The 25,412-nt window shown below is 45.5% G+C and overlaps 1 protein-coding gene across 1 annotated transcript in view; it reads right to left on the reverse strand.

Moving 5' to 3' along the window:
• Positions 1-22,690, reverse strand: part of VIPR1 (vasoactive intestinal peptide receptor 1) — a 98,904-nt gene extending 76,214 nt beyond the window's left edge. Inside the window, exon 1 of the mRNA XM_054389955.1 lies at positions 22,301-22,690. Coding sequence (XP_054245930.1) covers positions 22,301-22,690 — 390 coding nt within the window. The remainder of the gene's footprint in view (positions 1-22,300) is intronic.
• Between the last annotated feature and the right edge of the window lie 2,722 nt (positions 22,691-25,412).

Below are 25,412 nucleotides of genomic sequence, written 5' to 3' on the forward strand. Positions count from 1 at the left end.
AGCAGTTCTCTGTCTCTCTTGAACTGGGGAGCCCAAAACTGGACACAGAATTCCAGGTGTGGTCTATCCCTAGAAACAATGATTCCAAGCAGGAGATCCCTATTTGCACATATTCTGCCTCCTGAAAGCTGGGTTTAATACAAGGAGCTTTTCATTTTCTTCTCAGGTATTTGTTAATTGTAGTAAGTGTAAAATCATTAATGAAACAGCACTGGAATTATTCCTAACAGCTGTAAAATTATCTCCTTATGAAATGAATAAAGTTTCCTTCTCAGATCCTGCTTGTGAACTCTGGGAAACTTCATTGCACTAGTTCTAAAGTTTAATAAATGTTGATTTCTGAGCAAACAACTGTAGCAAGCTGATTGCTGCACTTTGTGTGCTCTTCTCTGGATCCTTCATAGCTTCTCAGGGAACATATGCCCACACTTTCAGAATGCTGTCATTAGATGATGTTGACCTTTAAAGGTCCCTTCCAACACAATGCATTCTATAGTTATCTTTTCTTCTCCACCTTCAGCTTTTTGATCTTTATCTACCACACAGCAACCCCTGCATTTTGAGGCACCTTATTCAAATATCTCCACTGGTCCTCAAAATATTCTTTTGCAATAAGATTTGTCTTCACTCCTTTTGTGATCCATGCATTGTACCTGCCTCATAACATTCTCCTTCTGATATCCAGGCACCAACCTGATGGTGGAGAACCTCTTTCACTACCTATCTCTGGTTGTCATATCAGTACCCAGTGCTGTGAGACAGGTCCATGGTTCTTCTGGAAGGATGAGCCATGAGGGCAAAGAAATAATGATGCAAGCTAAGCATGATTTCCCAATGTAATTCTGAACATTGAGTAAAAACTAACCTTGGTTCAGCTATGAATTAAAAAGGAGAAATTGGAAGTGAAAATCAACAAGCAAACCAACCCAGCCATGTTTGTTAAATGCAAAAGAAATACAGGTGAAGAAATACAATCCTGAAGCTCAGAATCACATTATGGGAACCTCAGGACTCCAGAAAAAATCCAAAGCTGATACAAAAAAGAGATGAACGAGAACTTATTTTCAGGGTGTTTTTTTTTGGTTGGTTGGTTGGTTGGAAGTTGGGTTTGAGTTTTGTTTTGTTGGGGTTTCCTGGCAGTTGTTCTATTTTACTTTTTAAGCCAAAGCATTTTGATACACAAAAGCTTACAGATGGTAAAGCCCAGTAAAGGAAAGTTCCATGTGTGATCCTGAGCTGGATTTAGAAAGCAGCAGGGCAACGTGCATATGTCTGATGATGATGAAGAAGATTTTCCAGTCCATTAGTAACAAAGGCAGATGTTAAACAACAGCTACAAGAGATAAACATTTAAAATCAGCAGGCCTGGCTAACTTGAACCTAAGAGCACTTACAATAGCTGGCTGAGAAAGGTTTATTTGAATACAGCCAAATGCAGAAGCTGCACTGTAGAAAGAACAAATTCATCAGAAACCTCCAGTATGGAGAAGAAGTAATGTGGCAGAGGATTTGGTGAATAAAAGAGGCAAATAATTCAGTGTGAACTCCCAATATGTGCTGCTGAGAAAAGGTTAACACAACTCTTTGCTGTATGAGCTGAGCAGCAATGAGGAACAAGAAGATAAAAATGCTTTTCTACACAGTATTGGCAAGGCCTGTGCTTTGAAACCCATGTCAGGCATTTTAAAAGGGCAATAAAGACCAAGGGAGGGTGTGGAAAGGAAGAATAAAAGCAATTAGAGGAGCTCCACATCTTTCTGGAGCAAGACCTGGGTGTCTGATCACAAGGTTATCTCAGTAGACACTGGACCCCTATGCTTAGGTGAATCAATCAGATGTTGAATGTCTTCAGAGGATCTGTGCTATAAAATAGTTCAATCTAGCAAAGAAAGGTAGAGTGGGAGCCTGTGCAAATTCCTAATTCTCTGCAGGGTAAATCCAAAGAAGGAGATATGGATGTGCTGAGCTGTCCATCTCAGCTCCTGAGAAGAAGAAGAGTTCGATAAAATGTGAGTTATGCTTGACCAGAAACACGTTGTTGGATTGCAGTTACTGGAGGTAACTGGTGACAATGAGTTGTTTTCAGTAAGCAGCCAAATAAAACAATCCCTTCACATCAGGGATTGCTCTAATCTTAATATAGCTACAACTGCACAGACTTCCTGGGCTTTTGATGTCAGATCTTGGCCCAGGCAGGGAGATGTTACATTCCACTTGTATTTTCCCAAATAGCTGCTAGCCTCTAATCATGGAAGCCCACTTGCTCTTGCTGCTGCATGTTTAGAAAAAACTCCTTAAAATGATGAAGTTTTAACAACATTCTGAGCTTCAAGAGGAGGAGATGCCACACAGAGATCCTTATGACTCCACTTTAGGGGCAATCCTATTTGATCAACACCTTTTTTTGTTAGAAAAAGCCTTATCAGGGTCTAAATATCCACACCATGAAGCAAGAAGAGACAAAGCAAAGTCATATTGATCCTGCTGGAGCCTAAGGTTTCTTCAGAACACTTGCAGTATTTTCCCTTCATCCTGGCATGGTCAGTTCATCCCAGCCAACAGACCAGCAGCAGCAGCAGGCTTCTAATCATCTTGACTGGACAGAAAAGAAAGACACCAAATATGTGTAAACAAAGACATAGATAGGTGAGAAATTCAACTTTTCCAGAATCATTCCATGACTTTTTCCTACTTGTTTTGCATCTTTAGCCTTTGGGGTTGCCAACAGTGCCTAGCAGCTATTGGCATTGCACCAGCACAGGCTGGTGATGTTGAGCTGGTACCCACAAATAAACTCAGACAGAATTCACTAGGCTGAAGTTTTCCTGCCCAGTCCCACATTAAATACTTGAGCAGAAGTGGGACAGCACATGGGCTGGCTGGTACAAGGAAGGGCATGTAGGAGACAATTGTCCTCTGCACAGGCACCTGGGAGCCCCAAGCTATCTGAAATGCTGTGTTTGACACCTGAATCTGCAAACCAGTCATAGAATCATAGAATCAGTCGGGGTTGGAAGGGACCACAAGGATCATCCAGTTCCAACCCCCCTGCCATGGGCAGGGACACCTCACACTACAGCAGGCTGGCCACAGCCTCATCCAGCCTGGCCTTAAACACCTCCAGGGATGGGGCCCCAACCACCTCCCTGGACAACCCATTCCAGGCTCTCACCACTCTCATGGGGAAGAACTTCTTCCTCACATCCAGCCTGAATCTCCCCACTTCCAGCTTTATTCCATCCCCCCAGTCCTATCACTACCTGACAGCCTACCTTGTGGACATTTTTACAGGAGAAAAGGAGGGTCTGCACCAAATTGTTACTAATGGATGAAAGATGCTGTGAGTCTAACTGTCCTTTGCATATCTTCCTCTTCCTTCGCCAAACAGAGGCTAGAAGGATGATTAAGAGAACAGAACATCTCACTTATGATGAAAGGCTGAGAGACCTGGGGCTCCCTGACCTGGAGAAGAGCAGACTGAGAGAGGATTTTCTTTACGTTTACAAATAACCTAAGGGTGGGTGTCAAGAAGAAGGAGCCAGACTCTTCACACTGGTGATCACTGACTGGGTGAGGGGCAATGGATATAAAACTGCTATACAGTAATTTCTGCCTCAACATGACTTTGCTGTGAGGGTGCTGGAGCCCTGGAGCAGGCTGCCCAGAGAGGTTGTGGAGTTTCCTTCTCTGGACAGATTCCAAGGACTCCTGGGCCCATTCCTGTGCAACCTGGCCTGGGTGAACCTGCTTTGGCAGGGGAGCTGGACTAGATGATCTCCAGAGGTCCCTTCCAAGCCCTCCCATTCTGTGATTCTGTGATTCTCTATTCCAGTGACTGAGAGAAATAAACCCATCCTGAACAAAGGAGCTGTCCTGCTGTTCCAGGGAAGAGAAACCATTCTTATTTGTTATTTTCTGGTCTTCAAAGCAGGGACATCCATGTTATCAGTTCTGGGTTTGCTGCACCCTACAAGCCCAGGCTTGGAATCATCAGCCAGGGACACAGTGAACTCTGGTTACTTCTGCCAATTGCAAACTATTTGGACATACTTCATGGAATAAAAACAAATGGATTGTGCAATTCCTGGGGCTGCAGATGTGCTGTGGGTCAGTGGTTGAACTTACTTGCTGTCTTAGATGCCCCATCCACATAAAGGAGGGTTTTGTTGCACATGCCTTATCAGATTCATTTGGCTGTTAATTTGGGAACACAGAGCTAGAACACATCTGCAGTGCTGGGATTTCATAACCCAGTTCCTTTACTGAGCCTGTGAAGAGTTGAACCTTTTCCCTGAGGCTTTTCAACAGTCAAAGCTGAAGATGCATCTCAATGATGGAAGCTCATACTGCCATAGCAGAGGTTGCTCCAGCTAGGGAAGGTCTTCCAGACAATGTAGCACAGGCTGTTGGCAATAGGCATTACATGTGAGGATGGGAATCTTTAAGAAACAATTCCCACCTACACAGGCTGCCAGCTAGACAAGAGAAAAATGAGGATATTCTATTCAGCAGCTGATGTCTGCCCACCACAATGACAAAAAATTATGTTCACCATCATCTGCCTCATGCCATTAACTTCCCTTAATTGGGTTTCCTGCCTGGAGAGGTTTCTTCCCGCCCAGGGCATCCCATTCCCAGCCCTGCAAGCACTGTCAAGGTCTGCTGTTTGTAGATGAGACTTTATGGCACTTATGACACAGCACAAAGCTGGAGTGCTTTTAAACCACAGCAAAACTGGCACCAGGATACAGCTGTGCCTTTTGCATCCCTCAGGAGTTTGTCAAGGTACAGGCATTTCTGAGAGAAAGTGGCTTCACCAGGTGTGGAAACGTGGCTTTGTCTCCTCATTCCTAAATTCCCATACTTGGGATCAAGGAAACCACACAGAAGACACAGCAGCATCAGAGGGTGAAAAAAGAGAAGCAGCAACAAATCCTGAAATAAAATAAAATAAAATCTCAACACCTTCTCATGAGGTATAGATTTCAATATAAATCCTTTTTTTAATATAAATCCTATTCTTTCCATAATTATAGAATCACCATAGAATGGTTTGGGTTGGAAGAGACCTTAAGGATCATGTAGTTCCAACCCCTCTGCCATAGGCAGGGACACCTTCCACTGGCCCAGGTTGCTCAAGTGCCTGTCAAACCTGCCCTTCAACACTTCCAGGGAGGGAGCATCCACAGCCTCCCTGGGCAACCTCTTCCAGTGTCTCACCACCCTCACTGTAAAGAATTTCTTTCTAATATCCACTCTACACCTACCCTCATCAAGCTTCAATCCATTCCCTTTTGTCCTATCTCTGCAAGCCCTTGTAAAAAGTCCTTCCCCAGGTTTCTTGTATTCTACTGCAGGTACTGGAAGGCTGCTATAAGGTCTCTTCTCCAGACCAAATAGCCCCAACTGTCCCAACACCCCATAGCAGAGGTGCTCTAGCCCTCTGATCATCTTCCTGGCCCTTCTCTGGACCCACTCCAACAGTCTGATGCCCTTCTCCTGTTTGGGATCCCAGAACTGGACACAGCAGTCCAGGCAGGGTCACACGAGCTGCTTCACAGCTGCATTTACTGTCACTTGTAAGTGATGTGCTTTCCCTACTGACAAGACTGCAGGTGAGGAGGGAAATCTCTTCCTCCACAGCCTTCCCAGCCTGGGCAAGGAGCCATCCACTGCTGTGCCTGTCCAGCTTACACATCCAAAACTGAGCCTTGCAAAGTGCTTTAGGAAAATGAAACCCAGCGATCCTGCCTCCTTTATTTATAGCACCACTCCAGGCTGTGATTGTGATTGTGTGGGCTGGAAATACTCTTGTGGGCAAATAAATTAAATAAATAAACAACTTGAAAAATCTGCAAGATCTTGGTGAGTTCTGGATGGTGCTTATCACCTTGCTTCATTGCTGATCCAGCTGCTATTTTTGTACATCAGCCTATGGGAAAGAACCCTGTTGGTCATATCCTTGATGACACAAGTTGCTATCAGACAGCTGTCACTGGAGTTATTTCACAGTAGCATCTCATGCCACAGCATGACCAGAGAAGACCAAACAACAGAAGTGAACAGAAGAACATAGAACCATTGATTCATTTCATTTGGCAAAGATATTTAAGATCAGGGAGTCCAACCGTCACCTAACTCTACCAAGTCTGGTGCCAAACCATGTCCCTCAACACCACAGCTCTGCATCCTTTAAACACCTCCAGGGATGGAGATTCAACCACTTTCTTGGGCTGCTTGTTCTAGAGCTTGAGAAAACTTTCCATGAAGAAGTTTCTTCTAATGCCTAAGATAAACTTTCCCTGGTGCAACCTGAGACTATTTCCTCTTGTCCTATCACTTGTCACTTGGGAAAAGAGACCAACAACCCCCTGGCTCCAAACTCCTTTCAGGTAGTTGTAGAGAGCAAGGTGGTCTTCTCTGAGTCTCCTTTTCTCCAGGCTTGACATTCCCAGTTTCCTTAGCTGCTCCTCACAAAACTTGTTCTCCAGACCCTTCACCAGCTTTGTGCCCTTCTCTCAACCTGCTGCAGCGCCTTTAAGTCCTTCTTGTAGTGAGAGGCCCAACACTGAACCCAGTCCTCAAGGTGTGGCCTCAGCAGTGCTGAGTACATCTTTCCTTTCTGCTAGGTTTACACCCATTTTTTACCAAACACAGTCCCCTAGATTTAGCCCATGGCCAGCTGCAGGCTTTGCTACCTGATGAAGCATATTAAAGAGAGAGAAAAGAGAGGGAAGTGCTTTCCTTGGATGGATCAGAGTCCATCAAAATGTGCAGCTTTTCCCTGCAAAGCCACTGTTTAAAAGGCAACAAAGATCAAGGTTGGCTCCCTGAGTGCAGAGGCCCCCTGTGATTACATAATTAACTTTACTCTTCACTATATAGAGTCAAAGCACAGATCTCTTAGTGGACTGCTGCTGAGATGTGAGAAACAAAAATCCCAACACTTTTTTCTGAGGAGTAGGGAAATTATTCCTGACCTGGGATCCAAGCCACTGTGGATTAAAACTCTTTGGAAGGAGAAGATTACTTTTTTTTTTTTTTTCTTTTTATATCCTCAGTAATTTGCCTCTTTGGTGGCATAAAAGTTAAATCCATCTGGAATGGCTTTTTAATTAAAATCATACTTTGCTTATCAGAGTGAGAACACTTAACTGATTACAAAAGAAATGTGGAAACCTCTGGCATCCTGCTCTCCCTTCCCCAGCCAGCCTGTACAGCAAACTCATGCTGCTAAGCTGTGTGTAACCCTTTGGAGACTGCCCCACATAAGCTCTCCTCACCCCATTTACGGACCAGAAAAAGTCATATAAAGCCATATTATCATAGAATGGTTTGGGTTGGGAGGAACCTTAAAGATCACCTAGTTCCAAACCTCTGCCATGGGCAGGGACACCTCCTAGAATACAGAACCTACTACTTTAGAGGCCATACAGAGTGTATACAAGAAAATGTACACAAAAGATTCCTCTCTCTGGCTGAAGCTGCTGGAGTTCACTCTTGTTTTAATTTGCTGACTCCTGGAAATTCCCCATGGAAGCACAGAATCTCTATACATTTAATTTTAACTCCTTGGCTGTGCTGTTATTTATCTTCACAGGAACTGAGAGGTTTCCGATTGTCTCAAAAGTGCCCTCAAACCAAAGGCTGGAACTGTTCCTCATGGATCACAGAATCATTAACCAGGTTGGAAAAGACCTTCGAGATCATCAAGTCCAACCTAAACACCTCACCATCCCATTGCAGCAGTTAAGGATCTCTTCTTTTATTTCCCCCTCCAACTGCTATCATCCTGGCTTGGTTCTAGAGTCCTCTTATTTTGGTGGAGGCTCCTCCGTATGGTGACAACAAAATTCCCACCTCACGATCTGGGCAAGGCTGGGTCACACAAGGCTGTGCCACCCACCCACCCACCTCGAGGTTTTCCCTGAGAAACATCTCATTTAACCCCAGCCTCTGGGCCACAGGGAGGACTGCTGTTGCCTGTGCTGCATTTGGGTTTCAGCCTTCCAGGGTTGCTCCTGTAAGAGTTTTCATAAGCATTAGTCTCACAGTGGGATCCTCAGACAGCATGGCAAGGCAGCCCTAACGTCAGCAGAGCTAAGCTGATTTATTCTGGCTGAGGATGGTAACTGCAGGGGAGGATTTTCCCAAGCACAACTATTAGTTAAATTCTTGGGGCTGGATGAATATATGACCAAGTGTCTGCATGCTTTTATCTTTCTCTTTTCAGTGACAGCTCCTGCTAGGGAAAGGGATGCCGAGGCAGATGCTAGAAGTGAGGCCTTGAATCCATGCTGTTCAGAATGATCCTATGGGAATTTCCATCAGGATAGCATTGTCACAGAACTCAGCTGCATTTTCCTTGCAGACACAAAGGAGATCAGATGCTGCTTCAATGGGGAAAGAAAGGTACTCTGTTTTTAGCTCCAGTAAGGCCATTGCAGCCACCAGGTGCTGGATTAGAGGCTGAAATAATCATCTCCTGGTGGAACCCACAGAAAAACTGGCAAAGCTCTAATACTAGGACAACTGCATGAAACCTTGAAGAGAACCTACTCATGTCTCAACAAACCAGTACAGAATCATGTAATCATTAAGGTTGGAAAAGGCCTCTAAGATCACCAAATCCAACCATCAACCCAATACCACCATGGCCATTTGACCATGTCTGGAGGTGCCATGTCTATATGGTTTTGAACACCTCCAGGGACAGCGACTCCACCACCTCCCTGGGCAGCCTGACCACCCTTTCAATAAAGACTTTTTTTTTTTCCTAACATCCAATCCAAACCTCCCCTGGTTCATTCAAGGCCATTTCTTCTCAATCTGTTGCTAGTCACTTGAGACACAAGACCAACAACCACCTCCCTGTAACCTCCTTTCAGGCAGCTGCAGAGAGCAAGGTCTCCCCTCAGCCTTCTCTTCTCTGAAGTAGCTTTCCAAGAGAATGTTTCCATCTCCTACTCTCACCAGTCTCAAAGCCAAACATGGATGTGTCTCCAAGCCCAGTTAAACTCCCATTCTTGCACTGGCAGGTAGATCCACACTGCAGTAATGCTCTGCTCCAGCTAAAGGTGGCATTGCCCTGCAGGCGGCCAGCACTGCATTGTGAACAGTGCCACAACAGCTGCCCTCCCTACAGCAGCTGAACAGCATACACATCCCACAGGAAGGCTCCTTCTGAGACAGGTCCTGGGACCTGACACACCCCTCTCAGAAATGGGCCAACCCCCAGCACAAGAGAAGTTGGCTTTCTGGCTCTCAATGCTGCTCTTGGCCAAGCTCTTCTCACATCTCACTCCTCTCACTGCTACAAACATTCCCACAGCCAAATCCAATCACATGGAGCATACAAACACTCCAGCACCAGCGCTGGCCCCTTACTTTAGAAGGTGCTTCCATTCCCTGATGGTATCCCAAGTGCTTGTGCAGGGGGTAACCACATCTTCTCCATGACTTTGATTTGCAAGCCAAACATGAAGTATGAGGTCTTTAGGATGGAGGCAGACAACAGTGAAAAGAAATGGGCAAGCAAAGGGAGTGTATTTTTGTCTCATTTCCAATCTGGGTTTTGGACATTCAGCTGCAAGATCAACCTCTAGTAGAGAGATCATTTACAGAGCCTGAAACTGAATGAAGACCTTCTCAGCTTCATCCTGAAATGCTGCCCCTCTCCAGCTCCATCTGAATTTCTTGATTCCTCTCCTTCTACTCATAGTTAACTCAGCAGATGTTGTTCCTTGCCTGTATTACTCTTCAGGCTACTCTGCCAGGGAAAGAAGCATTTATTTTTAGGTGCATTGCACTCTGACTGGTTGGCCTTTCCTCCCAGGGCTGCAATATATATTTAATACTTGTTTCCACAGCTAACAGCCCAGGAAGCTTGAGTGGTGAACTGGAAGAAAAGAAATAATTACAAAGTAGAGGGGCATCGACCTGCCAATCATTTTAATACCCCACCTAGAATCACAGGCTTGACTTTTCAGCAGTCCCAGAGTGCAAGAGAAATCAGGTCTGAGTCAAAGACTCAGTTGCTCTCTCATTATGATGATGATATTTTCAGTTGTGCAATAACCACTCCTGTCAGATCTGCAGCAGAGAAACAGGAGGAGAAATACATTGTCAGAGCACTGTGCAGGGTGGGAGGTGGAGGGGGAAGTGCTGGGAAAAGGCAGTACAGGAGAGACAACTGCACCTAGGCTCTGAGTGTCCCCCAGGGTTGTCCCTCAGACTGTTACAGCACTGAGATGCTTCTAGACAGCAGTGATCCAAGTGGGATCAGCAGACCCAGTGATCCACCCACACAGGAGATTCAGCTCCTATGTGGGATTGTTACACACAGGCTACAGTTCCTAACCCCTTTTTCAGCTGGAGTTCAGGACTGCTGCCCTCATGTCTCTCTTGCCCATTGCTCCCAGCTGCTCTCCCACACAGTACTACAACCTCCTCCTCTCCTTCATCCTAGTCCTCACCATATTCCCAGGCAAATATTATACTGGGATCACACATCCTGGCCAGTTGCTGAAGTCTCCATCAGAGCTTGCAACAGCCACTTGGATACTTTTCCCTTCTGCATCTCTTTTTCCACAGTAACTCCAGTGCTGTCAAGCACTGGTATCTTTCCTTTAGGAAACTCCAATCTTTACTCAGTCCTTCACTTAGCTTTTCTTCCACAGCTAAATTTATTGTTTCTGGAAGACATCCCTTCAATAAATCCTGCTTTTATCTCTCAAGAATATGTAGGAAAATTAAAAAAAAAAATTGAACAGACAACCAAAGCTTCAGCTTTACTAGATTTAAAAATATTTCCAGATGCTTACTGGTCTCTTAAGACAATCCTGAGGCTCAGGTCAAGTAGACCCAAGACAGCAAGCTCCAACTTTTAATTTCCTTTCCATCTACAGAGTCATGAGGGCTTAGCTAACATAGTTTAACTACCAGCACTGTCTAGCTCTGGGAACAGCTTCCTACCCAAAGGAGCATAAGAAAAACAAAACAAAACAGAAAACATTTTAAGAAGGGGAAGGTAAATAACTGAATGAATACAAAAGGAGCCCTGTGTTGGCAGAGACTTGCTTGTTCCTTCCTTATATCCCCAAGCTTGTAAGAGCCAAATGAAACCAAAAGATAAGGTGGAAGGTACAAATACATGTGCCAACATCAGGAGCTTCTTGCTCATTGTATGCAAACTCATTTATAGTGCAACTCACACACTGCCAGTGCAGCCTCACCCAATGACAGATACCCAACTTAATGCCTCCCAAAGAGCTAGGGACAAAGATAAATGGATCTCCAAAAGGTAACACCTCACAGCAGAGTTTTATTAATTGCTGTTATAGCCATGATTGACTACTGATAAATGGGACATGGTTTGTTTGTTGTTTTGGTTTTTGTTTTTGTTTTGGTGTTTGTTTTTTTTTTTTTTTTTTAGACTGACTACTGCAGCTAGAGGTAGAAAAAAAATGTTTTTGAAGCTCTTTGAAACACACCCAGGAAACTCCAGGCTATGCATTGCTCTGAAATAACCATTATGAGTTTAGGCAAGTTTGTTAATTACAGAAAAAAATAAAAAAAGGAAAAAATAATAATAATTAAGACCTGAAGAGTAGACAAATCACTGTGCCAGGAAAGAGCTGGAATAGCCATCAGACCTTGTAGAATTGCAGGGGTGGGTGAACACTAGCACCTCTGTGACAGCAAGAAATGGGCAGGTGGAAAGGTGTGAAGAAAACCATGGAGTACCACAAAAAATCAATGTCTGAGGTTTTCAATGCACACCAGAAGCATAAATGTTAATTTGTGGGCTTGGCTTTTGCAGCTAAGTTGCAGACCTGTAACACAAAGGGTGGTAGAGATGGGTTTGCAGTGAGACACTCTCCAACCAGCAGGCTCTTCTTTCATGTTGGCCCACTGATAAGCATCTTCAAGCTAAACCTAGAGCAATTACCACTCAGATTTATTTCTCTTTCAGGCTTATGGAAGTATTGAGAGCACAGATGTTATTCTAGATTTTTTTTAATTGTGTATTTCTAAGTATATATAAATATATATTCCAGTTGTTGTAATATAGGCTGTTATTTCTTGCCTGAAGATAAGCTTTTGACACACTGTTTGCAGAAACAGGTATGACTTCCCAGGGAAAAAAAAAAAAAAAGGAGAGAGCAGGGCAAGAAGGAACAAAGTTTAATTTTGCCAAAAATGCTGCTGCCAAAGAAATTGTGTGGAGAGGATGAAAGAGTAAGAATTCCTGCACCCAAACCCACATCCAATACTCCAACTGCAAAGCACCAGCTCCAAGAGGTGAAAAAGGCTTTGCACAGAGAAACTCTGCAAAAATAAGACTATGCAACAGGAGTCAGAGCAGCGAGGAACAAAAGGGGGGTGAAAATTCTTTGAGAGCAATCATTGTGAAGCCTGAATTAAGTGCAAAACACAGCTCTGCCACTATGGTTAATATCATTTGCCTCCCCCCCAAAATATAAAAGCAACCCACAAGCAGCCTAGCAGTCAACACTTGAGCATATCTGTAATTCTTCATGTAGTGTTTGGCCTCCTTCTGGTGCCCTGTGAAGCTGGGAATCATCTCAGCAGCAGCCTTTTTCCTCTGCCTTTGTGGATGTCAAGCAAAATGAAAAACATCTCTGTTGTGAAAAAAAAAAAAAAAGGTGGAAAAGCTCAATTATGCTTAAGAGTCAGGATGAAAAGGAACCACAGAGAGGGATGCAGAAATTGCAGGAATCAAGTGGCTTGTTTCAGTGTTGGCTCTTTTGCACTTGCACCTGTCTTTGAAATGATCTCAGGGCAACAGGAAAATCCTGCAGCCTCCTCAGGGAGGGAGTCCCTAAAGGGTCCCCAAGAAGCACAAGGCTGGTGGAAGGGCTCCATCACTCGTTTGTGTAGCTTCCAGCACATGGCAGGACTGGTGAAGGGGAAGAAAGTAGCCACATCCCTTTGCATTCCTTGCTGAATTGTCCCAGATTACTAGCCCCAAATTAGAAGGAAAAAAAAACAGCCAAGAAATACTAAGCACAGCTCAGGACTGAGCCCAGTCACTGATGGCAAGGAGGATAAAGTCACTTTAGCAGCTGGACACATGCGAAGTAGAGATGGGGAGTCTCTTTCTCTGGAGATTTTCATGACCTCTGTGGATGTGTTCCTGTGTGACCTGTGCTAGGTTCTATGGTCCTGCTCTGGCAGGGGGACTGGACTCAATGATCTTGGAGGTCCTTTCCAACCCCTAACATCCTGTGACCTACATCAGCTCCAGATTGCTCAGACTTGATGAACTTAAAGGTCTTTTTCCAACCTAAATGATTCTCTGGCTCTCTGACCCACCAGCCCTGCTGCAGCTCCACAGCTGAGTAGTTTTTCTTCAAGCAAGGGCTGAACAGTCCTGGGGAACAAATCTCTCCCTCCCTCTCTGTGCAAGCAAGCATTGCTGCTAGCGCAAAGGGGTTCCATCTCTGCTCAGCAAACTCCTGAAGGCAGGGGAAAATGACTTACAAAATATTAAAAATGCTTATTTCATGGCACTTTGGGCCATGGTTTAATGGCCATGGTGGTCTTATCTTGCTGGTTGGACTCAATGATCTTAGAGGTCTTTTCCAACTGAAACAGTTCTATGATTCTGTTTACCACATTGCCACGAATGGGATGAGCTTTCCAAAGAGGTCCATCCTTCACCTGATACCTGGCTAGGGGTCTGCAACGGGAAAGAAGCTGTACAAACACAATCACTACAGTCACTTAAAATAAAAGTTTAATTAGGCTACAGTAAATTAAAGGTGGTGGAAGAGGTATGACCTCCAGCAGGATTTGGATTCTGGCTCTTTCCAAGCTGAGCACATGAAAATGCTGAGTGTCAGCACTGAAGCAGCTTTGCATTTTGTTGCAAGTGTAAAAAGCTGTTAGGGATTATTTTTTTTTGGGGGGGGGGGGTTGGTGGGTGGACATCACAGTCACCATATTTAATTTTGAGGGTTTTTTTGTTTGGTTGGTTGGTTGGTTTTTGTTGTTTTTTTTTTTTTTTCCTTGCAAAGGGATATGCTCCTTAAAGTTTAAACTGCAGCAGTCTGGCCACTTAGGAGAGATGAAATAAAAGCTCCTTCTCAGTAATGAATAAAGCAGGCTGCAGAGAAAAGCTCAGCATGAGCAGGTTTCCTTCTTTTATTGTTACACAACACATGAGAAGCCTGGGGAGGGGCTTGAGCTTGCAGTTTAAGATCTCTAAATGCAGGTGTCTGCTTGAGGACTGAAGGACCACCACAGCCAGTGAGGGTTCAAAGAGGTTCATAACAGGGGCACATGGTGCCATTTGAGATACTTTGTAGTCTCTGTTCACAGCATCCAGGTGAGGCTGACAGATAGCACAGCATCTGCCAGGGCTTTGCTCTGCAGAAAAAGGATGGTGTGGGACAATTGAGCATTTTCCTGCATCTCAAATGGCCTGAGGTACCTGAGAGCGAGGAGTTGAACTGAGCCAGCCAACACTGCTGATCACAACAGGAGCTCAGAGTATCTGGGTCACCCCTAGGATGTCCTAATCTGCAAGGTGAATTCCACTCTGAGGTCACCTGCAAGGAAGCTGACAGACTGATTAGCTGTGATAGACAATGACATTCATTAGGGCCCTGGAGACACTTACTGCTGAGATATTGGTTGTGATGTGACAGATCCCCAAGTACTAATTGAAACATCTGTTAAACAGAATCAAGGTTGGAGCCTCAAACAAAAAAAAAAAAATCTTTTACAGAAGACAACCAATAGATTTCATCCTTCAAAGGAGACACAAAGTATTGATATTTCCCCCTCCAGACAAGAATTCTATTTAAATAGATTTTTTCCCCCCTTCCCTTTCTCTCTTGACAAGATGCAATTTCACAGGGATGAGGATTTAAAAAAAAAAAGAAAAAAAGCAAAGCTGGCACTCAGCTTCCACCTGCCAGGACAGAACATCCCTGAGCCTGCTGCAAAAGCAGGAAAGTGAACTGGGATCTCCATAATCAGTTCCTTTGGTCTCTTCTTGACTTTTAATCCATGTCAATCAATGAAGCTAAGGTGTGACATCCAGGAGACTACCTTAAGAGCATCACCAATCTGTTGTCTGGCCCACTAGTGAAATGCATCAAATAATCCCACTTTGGTTCTGAATGAGGAAACATCCCCAAATCAGTTCTAACACTTGAATTTCAATGCAAATGGCAGAAGTGTTAAATCTCCATCTCCCAGCAGTGCAAACAGTGAAATGGATGGTTAGTGACTGCCCTGGGGGGTGAGAAATCCACCTAATGGGACTAATTGAGAAGTTTAAGGCTGTTAATATCCAATGTTTCAGTTGACTGGAAAAGTGACTTTGTTAATGTAAAGTACATCAGGCTCTATAAAATCCAGGCACGGCTCAGAAGCTCAAATAGCTCTTTAAGTCCTGGAAATACCATATAGAAAGTTAGTGCTGTGGATAAAATCCAGCACAATAAGCCACCAGCAAAGCAGCACTAATGTGTGCCTTCCAGCCTCGAGCAAGCCACCACACATAACCCTGTGCACAAAAAAAAATGTCCCTGAGTTACCTTTTTAAACCAACCACCTAAAAACTGCTGAATTGAGTGTGGATGTCACCCAAGCTACCTTCACACCAGGGCTGCTTCAGGGCACCACATCTGCCTTGCATCTGCATCACCAGTGGGTGAGTGGGGGAAGGATTATGGAGGCAAGAACCAGAACAGAAAGGAAATATCACACCTGCTTCCACCTCTTAACCTCACCTGCTGACTTCCAGCAGGTCAAGCTGTGTTCACACAGCATATTCATATTTGTGCAGATTGGCAATTACTAAGCATAAGTGCTCTTGCCATTAGAGCTCTTTCCTCGTTAGGGTAAGCAGATTCAAAGTGATTTGTAGCAAGGCTAACAGCCAGTAGATGATTCTAATAAAGCTGAGGTTTCAGAACACACACACACACAAATGAGTCTTGGTGCTTTATTAACAACATCCTCATCAGAAAGAAACTTTATGCTTTTATTTACACCCTGAGAAGCCTTTTGCTTTACTAGGAAGCCACTGCTGAGGAAGTCTGGCATCACCCCATTAAAAGGGCTGTATTATTCAAGGAGCATTCAGCACCTGGTGGCTTCAGGAAGTCCATCCTCTTCTCAAACCTTCCCCAAGGCACTTTCTGAGCATTAATGAATGAATTCTCCCTCTGTTATGGGTCTTGTAATGCGAAAGGTGAAGCTCATGCCTGGAGAAATGAATCATCCCAGAGAAATCCCTGGTGGTCAGGCATGAAGCCAAGCAAGCTGCAGGTTGCTCCAAAAAAGAATGGTGACAAGGAGACTGGCCAGCTGGTGAACAGCTTTCCCCAGCCATGCACAGGACCTTCCTGGCACAGCAATAGCTGTGTTAGCTCTGGAGGGAGGCCAATCTGATGGCTGGCATCACTTCCCTGCCCTTCTCATACCTCAAATCAAAGGGTCTGAGTTTTCTTCCACTGCAGTCTTCTGGAATCTCACTTTCAGATGCAAAGACGTTTCCCCTCTTGGCTCAGACCCCACCCAAATGAAGCTGTAAGGCCTTGTGACTTCTGGAAACATCTGGGAGCATGGAAGAAAGGGAGCAGTGACACAGCACACACTCAGCACTCACTGAGTAAAACTCTGCCTGGCTGAACTGGACAGGAGGACAAACCAGTGCTGCTGTGCAGGCAGGCTTGGCAAGTCTCACAGAGGGAGCAGGAGCTCCTGATCTGCCTGTCCATGGCCTCCATTCCACCTTCTTGGCTATTAGTCCTGCTCTGGGGTCTCCAAGCACCTTTGACCTAGGTGGTTTTGGCCTATGACTGAGGGTTTTCTGGGTTGCATCCTCCAGATTTTGGTTCTCGAAAAGAAAAAAAAAAAGAAAATCCTCTTTTCTCCAATACAGAAGAGAAAAAAAAAATTGATAAAAGCAGAGACTAGAGCTGTATTTCATCACACAACCTTTCCCAAGCACTAGAAACCCACCTACCCATTTCCACTGAGCCAGCGTGATGCAGCAGTGATCCCACTGGCAGCTGTGAAATGACAATGCCGCACTTGTGCTGACTTGATCTGAGGGCAGGACATGACCTCCTGTGTTCACAAAACCAAGCAAAGTCCCACTCCTCATCAAAACTTGAGTAAGAGCTTTTATTTTGCACAGATAATGTGACTCCTTTCCTGAGCTTGAGCCAGGGATGCCACGCAGAGTGTGACAAATCTCCTCCAAGTGTGGTCAGGTCTCATCTTGGGTCATGTTGCTCTACCTGGTGTCTGGTGCCCTTCCTCAGACTGCCAATAAATGGGACACTTGATGCTGAATAGGGAGATACCCTTCCTGTACTTCTTCCCTCTCTTCTCCACCTCCAACAAAGGTTTGTGCCTACAAGCTAGCCCAAACACCAGGTGACTTTCCAGTCCTACCAGATGAAGTCAGCATATTACATGGCAAATGGGAGATGGACTTCCATGAGAAAATTCTGGTGAGAGTCCAGCAGAGGGTCCAAAGATGGGGACTGAAGCATCTCTCTAATGAGCAAAGACAGAGAGACCTGGAGCTGTTTAGCCCAGAGAAGAGCAGACTGAGAGGGGATCCTTTCAGTGCTGATAAATAGCTAAAGGGCAAGAGGATGGGGTCAGACTCTTGGCAGTGGTGCCCAGTGACATGACAAGGGGCAATGGGCACAATCTGGAACACAGGAGGTTCCATCTGAACATGAGGAAAAGCTTCTTTACTTTGAGGGTGCTGGAGCCCTGGCTAAGGCTGCCCAGAGAGGTTGTGGTACCTACTTCTCTGGGGAGATTCAAAACTTGCCTGGACACTGTGACCTTGGGCACCCTGCTTTGAGTGACCCTGTTTTAGCTGGGAGGTTGGACTAGATCTCCAGCAGTCCCTTCCAAACCCTCCAATTCGGTGAGATACCAATCTTTCCATCTGCTTTTACTGGAGACCATCTGATAAAGGGAAAAGGCTGTCTTTTGCTTTATTTCCTAACTAAAATACAGCAGAAATTCCACTTTCCAAGGTGCTCTCATGACTGATGCCTCAGGAGAGCTGAAACACCTCGTCCATGACCCAGGACCCATCACTTACTCATGTCCCAGCTGCCCATTTGCAAAATGTGAAGAGCACCTTTCCTGCTTTGCATCCACCAACTACTGTGACCCCCTCCTCAGATGTTCAAGTGAGAAGAGAGAGGCAAATAACCACCCAGCAAAGTCATGTCAGTACCAAACGATGAAAACAAGAACAAAATGTCACAGCAGCCTTTCAAGTCAGCACTGGATGGACTTTGCACAAAACACAGTGCACCAGAATTTGCATTTTTATCTGGTGCAGCCCTCTGGCTGTCACATTGCTGCTGAGAGTACAACACACAGCAGTTTGAAACAGCTTTTAAAGCACTGTTAAAAGGGGGAAAAGGGAATGACAAGCACATACACCTCCAAATTCACAAGTCAGGCAGCTTTCTCTATCCATGGTCCCATCTGCCTCCTAAGGTGGAATATTCAGCAACTATCCCTCTTCCTAAAAAATACCCTATGGTCTCATAATCATAGAATCCCAGCATGGTGAGGGTTGGAAGTGACCTCTGGAGATTATCTAATCTAACCCCCCCTGCTAAAGCAGAGTCAGCCACAGCAGGCTGCCCAGGATCACAATGTCCAGGCAGATTTGCAATCTCTCCAGAGAAGGAGACTCCACAGCTCTCTGGAGCTTCAGCACACTCACTGCAAAGAAATTTCTCCTCATGTTGAAATGGAACCTCCTGGGTTCCAGTTTGTGCCCACTGCCCCTTGTTCTGTCACTGAGCACCACTGACAAGAGCCTGGTCCCATCCTCTTGCTGAGCACTGAGAAGATCCCCTCTGGCTCTGCTCTTCTCCAGGCTCAACAGCCCCAGGGCTCTCATCCTTTCCTCCTCACAGATGCTCCAGTCCCCTCAGCATCTTTGTAGCCTCCACTGGGCTCTCTCCAAGAGCTCCCTGTCTGAACTGGAGAGCCCAGAACTGGACCAAGTACTCCAGATGTAGCCTCATTTCCTTTTAGGATACACCACAATTTCCCTCCTGGCTGGTTCTCCTGAGTTTTTCTGCTGGACACAGACCTCTTGGCTGTGGGTAGAGTTTGATATTTAAGGATGTGAATTCTCCTGCTGACATGCTGTGGGGCTGGAGCAACCTGCTGTTGGAAACTAGTCTTAAACACTCCACATTAGAATTTTTCCCCCCCCTTAGCTACTGTGGTTTTGCCTGTTTTGCTCTTTTGCCTTGCTTTACCCTAAATAAGAGCTTCCAAGGATATGTGCTGCTGAAAATATGTCCTCTGAAAACTTCCAGCATTATAGAGACGCAATGAGAATTTCTGAGCTACCCAGACAGAGGGTTGGAAAACTGGTTCTCCAGGATAACTTTAAATAAAGTCAGTCATGCATTTATACAATCTATAAATTGAATAAACCCTATACCCAGTAACACACTGAGGTTTTGGGGCAAGGCCTTTGTTAAACACAAGCTGTCATTTCGAAAGGATCTTTGTGTGTCAGGAATTAGGTTAGAGGATTCTAGTGAGCATGTAGCTTCTTTGCCAGAAACATTGATTATTTTGGTTTAAATGCATTTAACTTCTCAGTCAATGACAGGATGAAAGAGATGCAGACAGGGTTGAAGTGGTTGTCCCATGAGCTTCAATTTGTCTGATTTTTTTTTCCTCACAATGATCCTGTTTCCAGCATTTAAACTCAGACTGCTGAAGGATCAGAGACAAGTTATTTTATTCCTTTCCATCACTCATCTACTTCGTGACTGGAGCAGAATAAAACTCTGAAGAAAAGCACAAATTACACCAGCTGGACGGACTTGGCTAATTCAACAAGTCTGCAATCTGAAGGCATGTGGAATCCACCAACTGCTTCAAATTATCCACATCTCATTTACTAGACACACTCTGAAGGAAAAAAAAAAATAGTCCAAGTTGTAGCTCTCCTGTCCAGATGATCTGAGTTACACCCCTAAAAACCTTAGCTGACCCTGTAGGGATTACTCTGGATTTGCCCCATGCCCCCACCACTGACTTTAGCACTTGCCAATGTCAAAAGCTGACTGCTGCAGGAGGCAGGGCCCTGGTGAGCATGGTGTGATGAACTATAGCAAATGAGTTTTGCCCAATTTCCTTTTTTTTTTTTTTCTTCCCCACACTTGTAGATCATGAGAGGCAGAGGTGAAAGTTTATAACAGCCATTAGAACCCACATGACCACAACAGCTTTATAACACTGAACTTCCCAATCAGCCAATCCTTCTCATCCAGAGTTTTTCCCAAGGACATACCAATAAAAATTATCACAAGAAATCATGAGAACAACAAAAAAAACCTTTCCTGCTGAGCCATCATAGGTGCCAGCACCAGGTTTGTACATTGCAGGGTGGTGTTAGCCCAGGTTTAAACCAAGAAACAAAACCAGCAGAGATTTTCTCTGGCATTAAGGCACTCCAGTATCAGTCACTTCAGATCAGGGCTGATAAGGAGCATGCGAATCTCTTTAACCCACTGGTATGAACCAGGATCATTAACACAGTGAAAGAATGAGAAAGCAACCAACAGCTCCACTAAACCAAGGGCAAGGAAGTGAGATAAAGCATGAAACAACAAGATCATAAAAGGACTGAAAAGGAGGAGCTGGGACAAGATTGCACCCAGGCTGTGCCTTGCATTGTCCCAAAGCTTTAGGAGTTCTACTTATTGACAGCACCAACCAACCCAAGAGAACCAGCAAAATGGACCAATCCTGCCACCAACTGCATGTTGAACTTCAGCAGACTATGTGACTCAACTCTGCAGGATTTGGCTCCAGAGGACCTCTTCATGCCAGTGATGTTTAAAGTGATGGGATTTTTGCCATGGGTTTCAGTGGAAGCAGGAGTTGGAGCAGCTCCAGCAGCTCTGTCCCCTTCTCATTTCCCTAGCTCCAGCCCTAGACATGAGCTATTTTGGATCTTTCCTAAGCAAAGTCTCTAGAATTCCAGGAACTAATTGCCTGGTCATTTAAAAAAAATATTTAAATCCATTTTCCCAGCCTCTGCTTCCTCAAAGAAAGTCTTTGGCAATGTAGATGGGTACATTGGGTACCCATCTTGGGTAGCTCAAGATGACAGCCAAAAAAAAAAAAAAAAAAAAAAAAAATCAGTCCATTTGTCTAATTTCTTAAGGGACAGGGGTAGAAGAAAGGAGAGACAAGTGATGCAGTGACAAATCTGGGTTACATTCCACCCTCTGAGGCTCAGCTTAGGTGATCTGACTGTTTGCTGGGGATCAGATCACCTCCAAGTGAGCCACTATCACCAGCAGAGCAGAGCAAACAGAAGCAACTTGCCACCAAGTACCAGTGGCACAACCTAGTTCCTGCGGGCAACATCACCCAACCCAACAGGATGCTGGTGAGACAACTTCACCTTCTACCGAGAGGAAACAAATGTGGAAGAAGATTAGAAGCAAGAGGGAAACTCAACCAGAGCCAGAACCCATCTCCCCCCCACCTCAGTCTGCTGAATAAAAATGGTCTCATGAGAGAAATCCCTGCAAGGAAATGATCTGCAAGAACAAAGCTTCAGCAATGTGTGCGGAACCCTGCGCTTTCTGCTCGGAGCAGCAGCTTCCACACGCACGTGTGTGCACACGGAGCCACATCTCCAGCAGAAACGATCCCGTTCCCCAGTTCCACGCAGTGCTGTGAGCCATCCGCGGCGGGGGAGGAAACAGCCCTGCCCCACTCAGAGCCTAGAAATTCTAAGGAGAAGGGACACAGAAGCCAGAAAGCACACACGTCCTTTGCTCCCAGTTTCTGCCGTTTCCTCAAACGGGTCATTGACGTGAGATTTTAGTATCAGCGGGCAGCGCTTTGCTGAACTTCTCACGGGCATTTGCTCTTCAACCAGAGGAAGGTCCCATCCGAGAGCCCCCCAGCCCCAACTGCACCCCCTCTAGGAATTTCATCCTGTTATTCTCAGGTCTGGGACGGATCTTTGCACGAAACGGTCAAGCTCCTGAAGAGATGCCAAAGCAAACCGAAAGCCAGGCTGCAAACCTGATTGACAAGGAACCCAAGAGCCTGAAATAAACCACTGAAAACCTAGGGCGAATTCCTCTAGGGTGAATTCCTCTAGCTCGGGAGAACCTCTCAGTCTTGAACAGGGAGCACACCTTGACCAAAAAGAAATTGAAGCCACTGCTATTTTCTACCTTATCTTAAGGGGAGGGTGGAAGGAAACCCAACACAAAAACACCTGCCCTAAACCAATTGCGCCTGCAAAGTTGCCCAAAGTTTGCCGGAGGCTAAACCGATAAACGTCGAGCGGGGAAGAGCCAGGAGTTGAGCTCCGGGCGGACTCACCGCGGAGAGGAACCAGCCGAGCAGCGGCACCAGGATGCCCAGGACTGAGTACTCCATGCTGGACCAGGGGACACCCCGCACCGCACAGTCCCGGCGGGGCGGCCGCGGGCAGCGCTTCGTTCCGCTCCCGGCACCGGCCTGAGCGCATCCAGGGAGGCAGGCGGCACCTCTGAGCCCGCTGCTCCGTGCCTCTCCGCGCCCGCTCCGCCGGAGCCCTCCGCACCGCCCCCGGCCGCCTCCCTGCGCGGGGCGGGAACGGCACCGCCTCCTCCCGTCCCCCCATCCCCGCCCCAGGTGCCCGCTGCACTTCCCGGGCTGTCCCTGAGGTCCTTCACCTTCCTCCCTCCCGCGCGTCTTCGCTCTTTACCCATTTGCTCCCTCCGCCTTCCTCCTACCCCTTCTTCTGTCCCCCTTTATTAATTTTCTTTTTTTTTTGCTTCTTCCTTCTTTTTTCTCTTTTCTGATTTCCCCCCCTTCTTTTCCCTTTCTCTCTTCCCCCCCCCTTCCTTTTTCTCCCTTTCCCCCTTCCTTTCCTTTTTTTCCCGTTTCCCTTTTCCTTCCTCATTTTTTCCCTTTCCCCTCCTTCCTTTCTCACCCCTTCCTTTGTTTTTCTTTTCCCCTTCTCCCCATTTCTTCTTTTTCCTCTCCTCTTTTCTTTTTCCTCTTTCCCTTCTCCTTCCTCTCTCCCCCCTTTTCTTCTTTTTCCTGTCTTCCCTCTATCTCTTCTCCCTCTTTCCTCCTGTTCCACCACTTTTGTTTCCCATTTCTCTTCTCCCTCTCCTATTTTTTATTGTTTCCCTCTTTCTTTTTGCTTTCCCCCTTCTATCATTCCTTTTTTTTCTCCCCCCCATTTCCTTCCTTTTCCTCATTTTAATTATTTTCTCTTTTTATCACTTGCCCGTAGTACATACCTTTTCACTCCACCCCTCTCTTTTCTACTTTCTTCTTTTTTATTTTCCTTTTTTTCTTTCTTTTAATTTTTACTTCTGTCAGTATTTTTTCTCCTTTTTCACTTTGTTTTGGTGTTTTGTTTTGTTTGTTTGTTTTAAGTTTAGATCATTACGATGAGCTGTCAAGGAACCAATGCTGAGGAAAACAGCAAAGCTTTATTTTCCATTTTCATCCCCTGGCTGATGCTGTCACTATGGGGTTCCTCCAGCTCCAGAGCAAGAAGCTTGCAAAGCTACAGCATGCAGGGCAAAAGCATCTCACTTCTTGGCAGAGCCTGGGGCTCCCTATTGGATTCAGTACTGAGAAATGCTGAGAATGATGGCAAATGGGTAGCAATTAGAGGCACATGAGATGGTCCAGCATTGCCATGAGCTTTATAGGTGGGTTGAACTGTGCTTGGGAAAGCAGCCCAGCACTGCTGGGAATGGTTAAGGCAAAGCTTCCATGGAAATGCCTTCCCATTCCCCAGGGATGGGGCTTCCTCTGAAGTTGCTGCTGGGTTAGAAGGGTTTAAGTGGACCAAAGTCTACAAATCCCAACCTGATCCAGTCAATCTGTGTGTTCTCTCCCTGCTGTTTTCCCAGAAAAAGGTAGAGAAAGGCACAACAAGAGCAAGAATTCCAAGGTGCAGGTCAGTGGCATAACATTTCTGTATTTCTTATTTTGGATGAACAGCTCAAGACCAGATTGACCTGCATTTTTTAAATGCAAATGTGGAAGTCTCTCCACTCTCCAGCACAATGTTCAACGTTTAATTTAATATAAGGGCAATGGTCCCTTTAGCTCAAGAGAAACCACAGGTAGATGGTTGTTATAGTGTGAAGACCCAAACAAGTTTCATAAATAAGGGTAACAATATGAAAAATAACCTCCTCCTTTCTGTTCTTTTCTCCCCAGTCCTGCTAGGTTTTTGAGCTCAGACAGATGGACAGATTTTTTTGTCTTTTAAACTACCTGCTGAGGAGGGAAAATGAAAATCCCCCTGTTGGGGAGGCCCTGGAGACAGCTCCCTAATTCCAGGCTGTTTGAACTTCCTGATGTGACCAGGAAACCTGCTCATTTTTAGAGAAAGGGCTTAACTGTAAAAATCCTAAAGTTATATCCAGTCTCTGGCTCTTGTGAACAAATCAATAAACCATTCACTTTTAAAAGGTAATGTGCAAAGGATGAGAAAAACAGAGTCACAGAATCCCAGCATGGTGGGGTGCTGGAAGTGACCTCTGGGGATCATCTAGTCTAACACCGTTGTTTAAAGCAGGGTCACCCAAAGCAGGTTGCTCAGGACCACAATGCCCAGGCAGTTTTTAAACTCTCCAGAGAAGAATTCACAACCTATTTGGGCAGTCTTGTCCAGGGCTCTGTTACCCTCAAAAGAAAGAAGTTTTTTTCCCTTGTGTTTAGGTGGAATTTCCTGGGTTCCAGTTTGTACCCATTGCCCCTTGTCCCTTTATGGGCACCAGTGAGGAATCTGCCCCCATCCTCTTCACACCTGCCCTTTAGCTCTTGCTGAGCATTGAGAGGATCCCCTCTTGTGCTGCTCTTCTCCAGGCTAAACACCTCCAGATCTCTCATCATTTCCTCCTCACAGAGATGCTCCTTTCCCCTCAGAATCTTTGTAGCCTCTACTGGTCTCTCTCCAGTAGTTCTCTCTCTCTCTTAACTAGACTGTCTCCAGTAGCTCCCTGTCTCTCTTGAACGGAGAAGCCCAGAACTGAACACAATACTCCAGATGTATCACCTGGGCAGAGTAAAGGGAAGAGGAGAACTTCCCTCAACCTGCCAGTCACCACCTTATTCATCCTCCCCAGAACACTATTGGCCTTTTTGGTCACAAAAGCACATTGCTGGCTAATGATGAACTTGTTGCCCACCAGTACTTCCATGTCCTTATCCTCTGAGCTGCTTTCCAGCAAGGCCAACCCATATCTCTTGCATTTGCTATGAAAAATCTCATCCCTATATCCTGTTTCTCATCAGTAGCCTGCCACAGCTTATAATTGCCAGCGTAAAACGAGGGACGAGATGTTAATTACATCAATTAGTTGTACAACAAT

The sequence above is a fragment of the Indicator indicator genome, chromosome 20 (genome assembly GCF_027791375.1).
Source record: "Indicator indicator isolate 239-I01 chromosome 20, UM_Iind_1.1, whole genome shotgun sequence".
In the NCBI taxonomy this organism is placed as follows: domain Eukaryota; kingdom Metazoa; phylum Chordata; class Aves; order Piciformes; family Indicatoridae; genus Indicator; species Indicator indicator.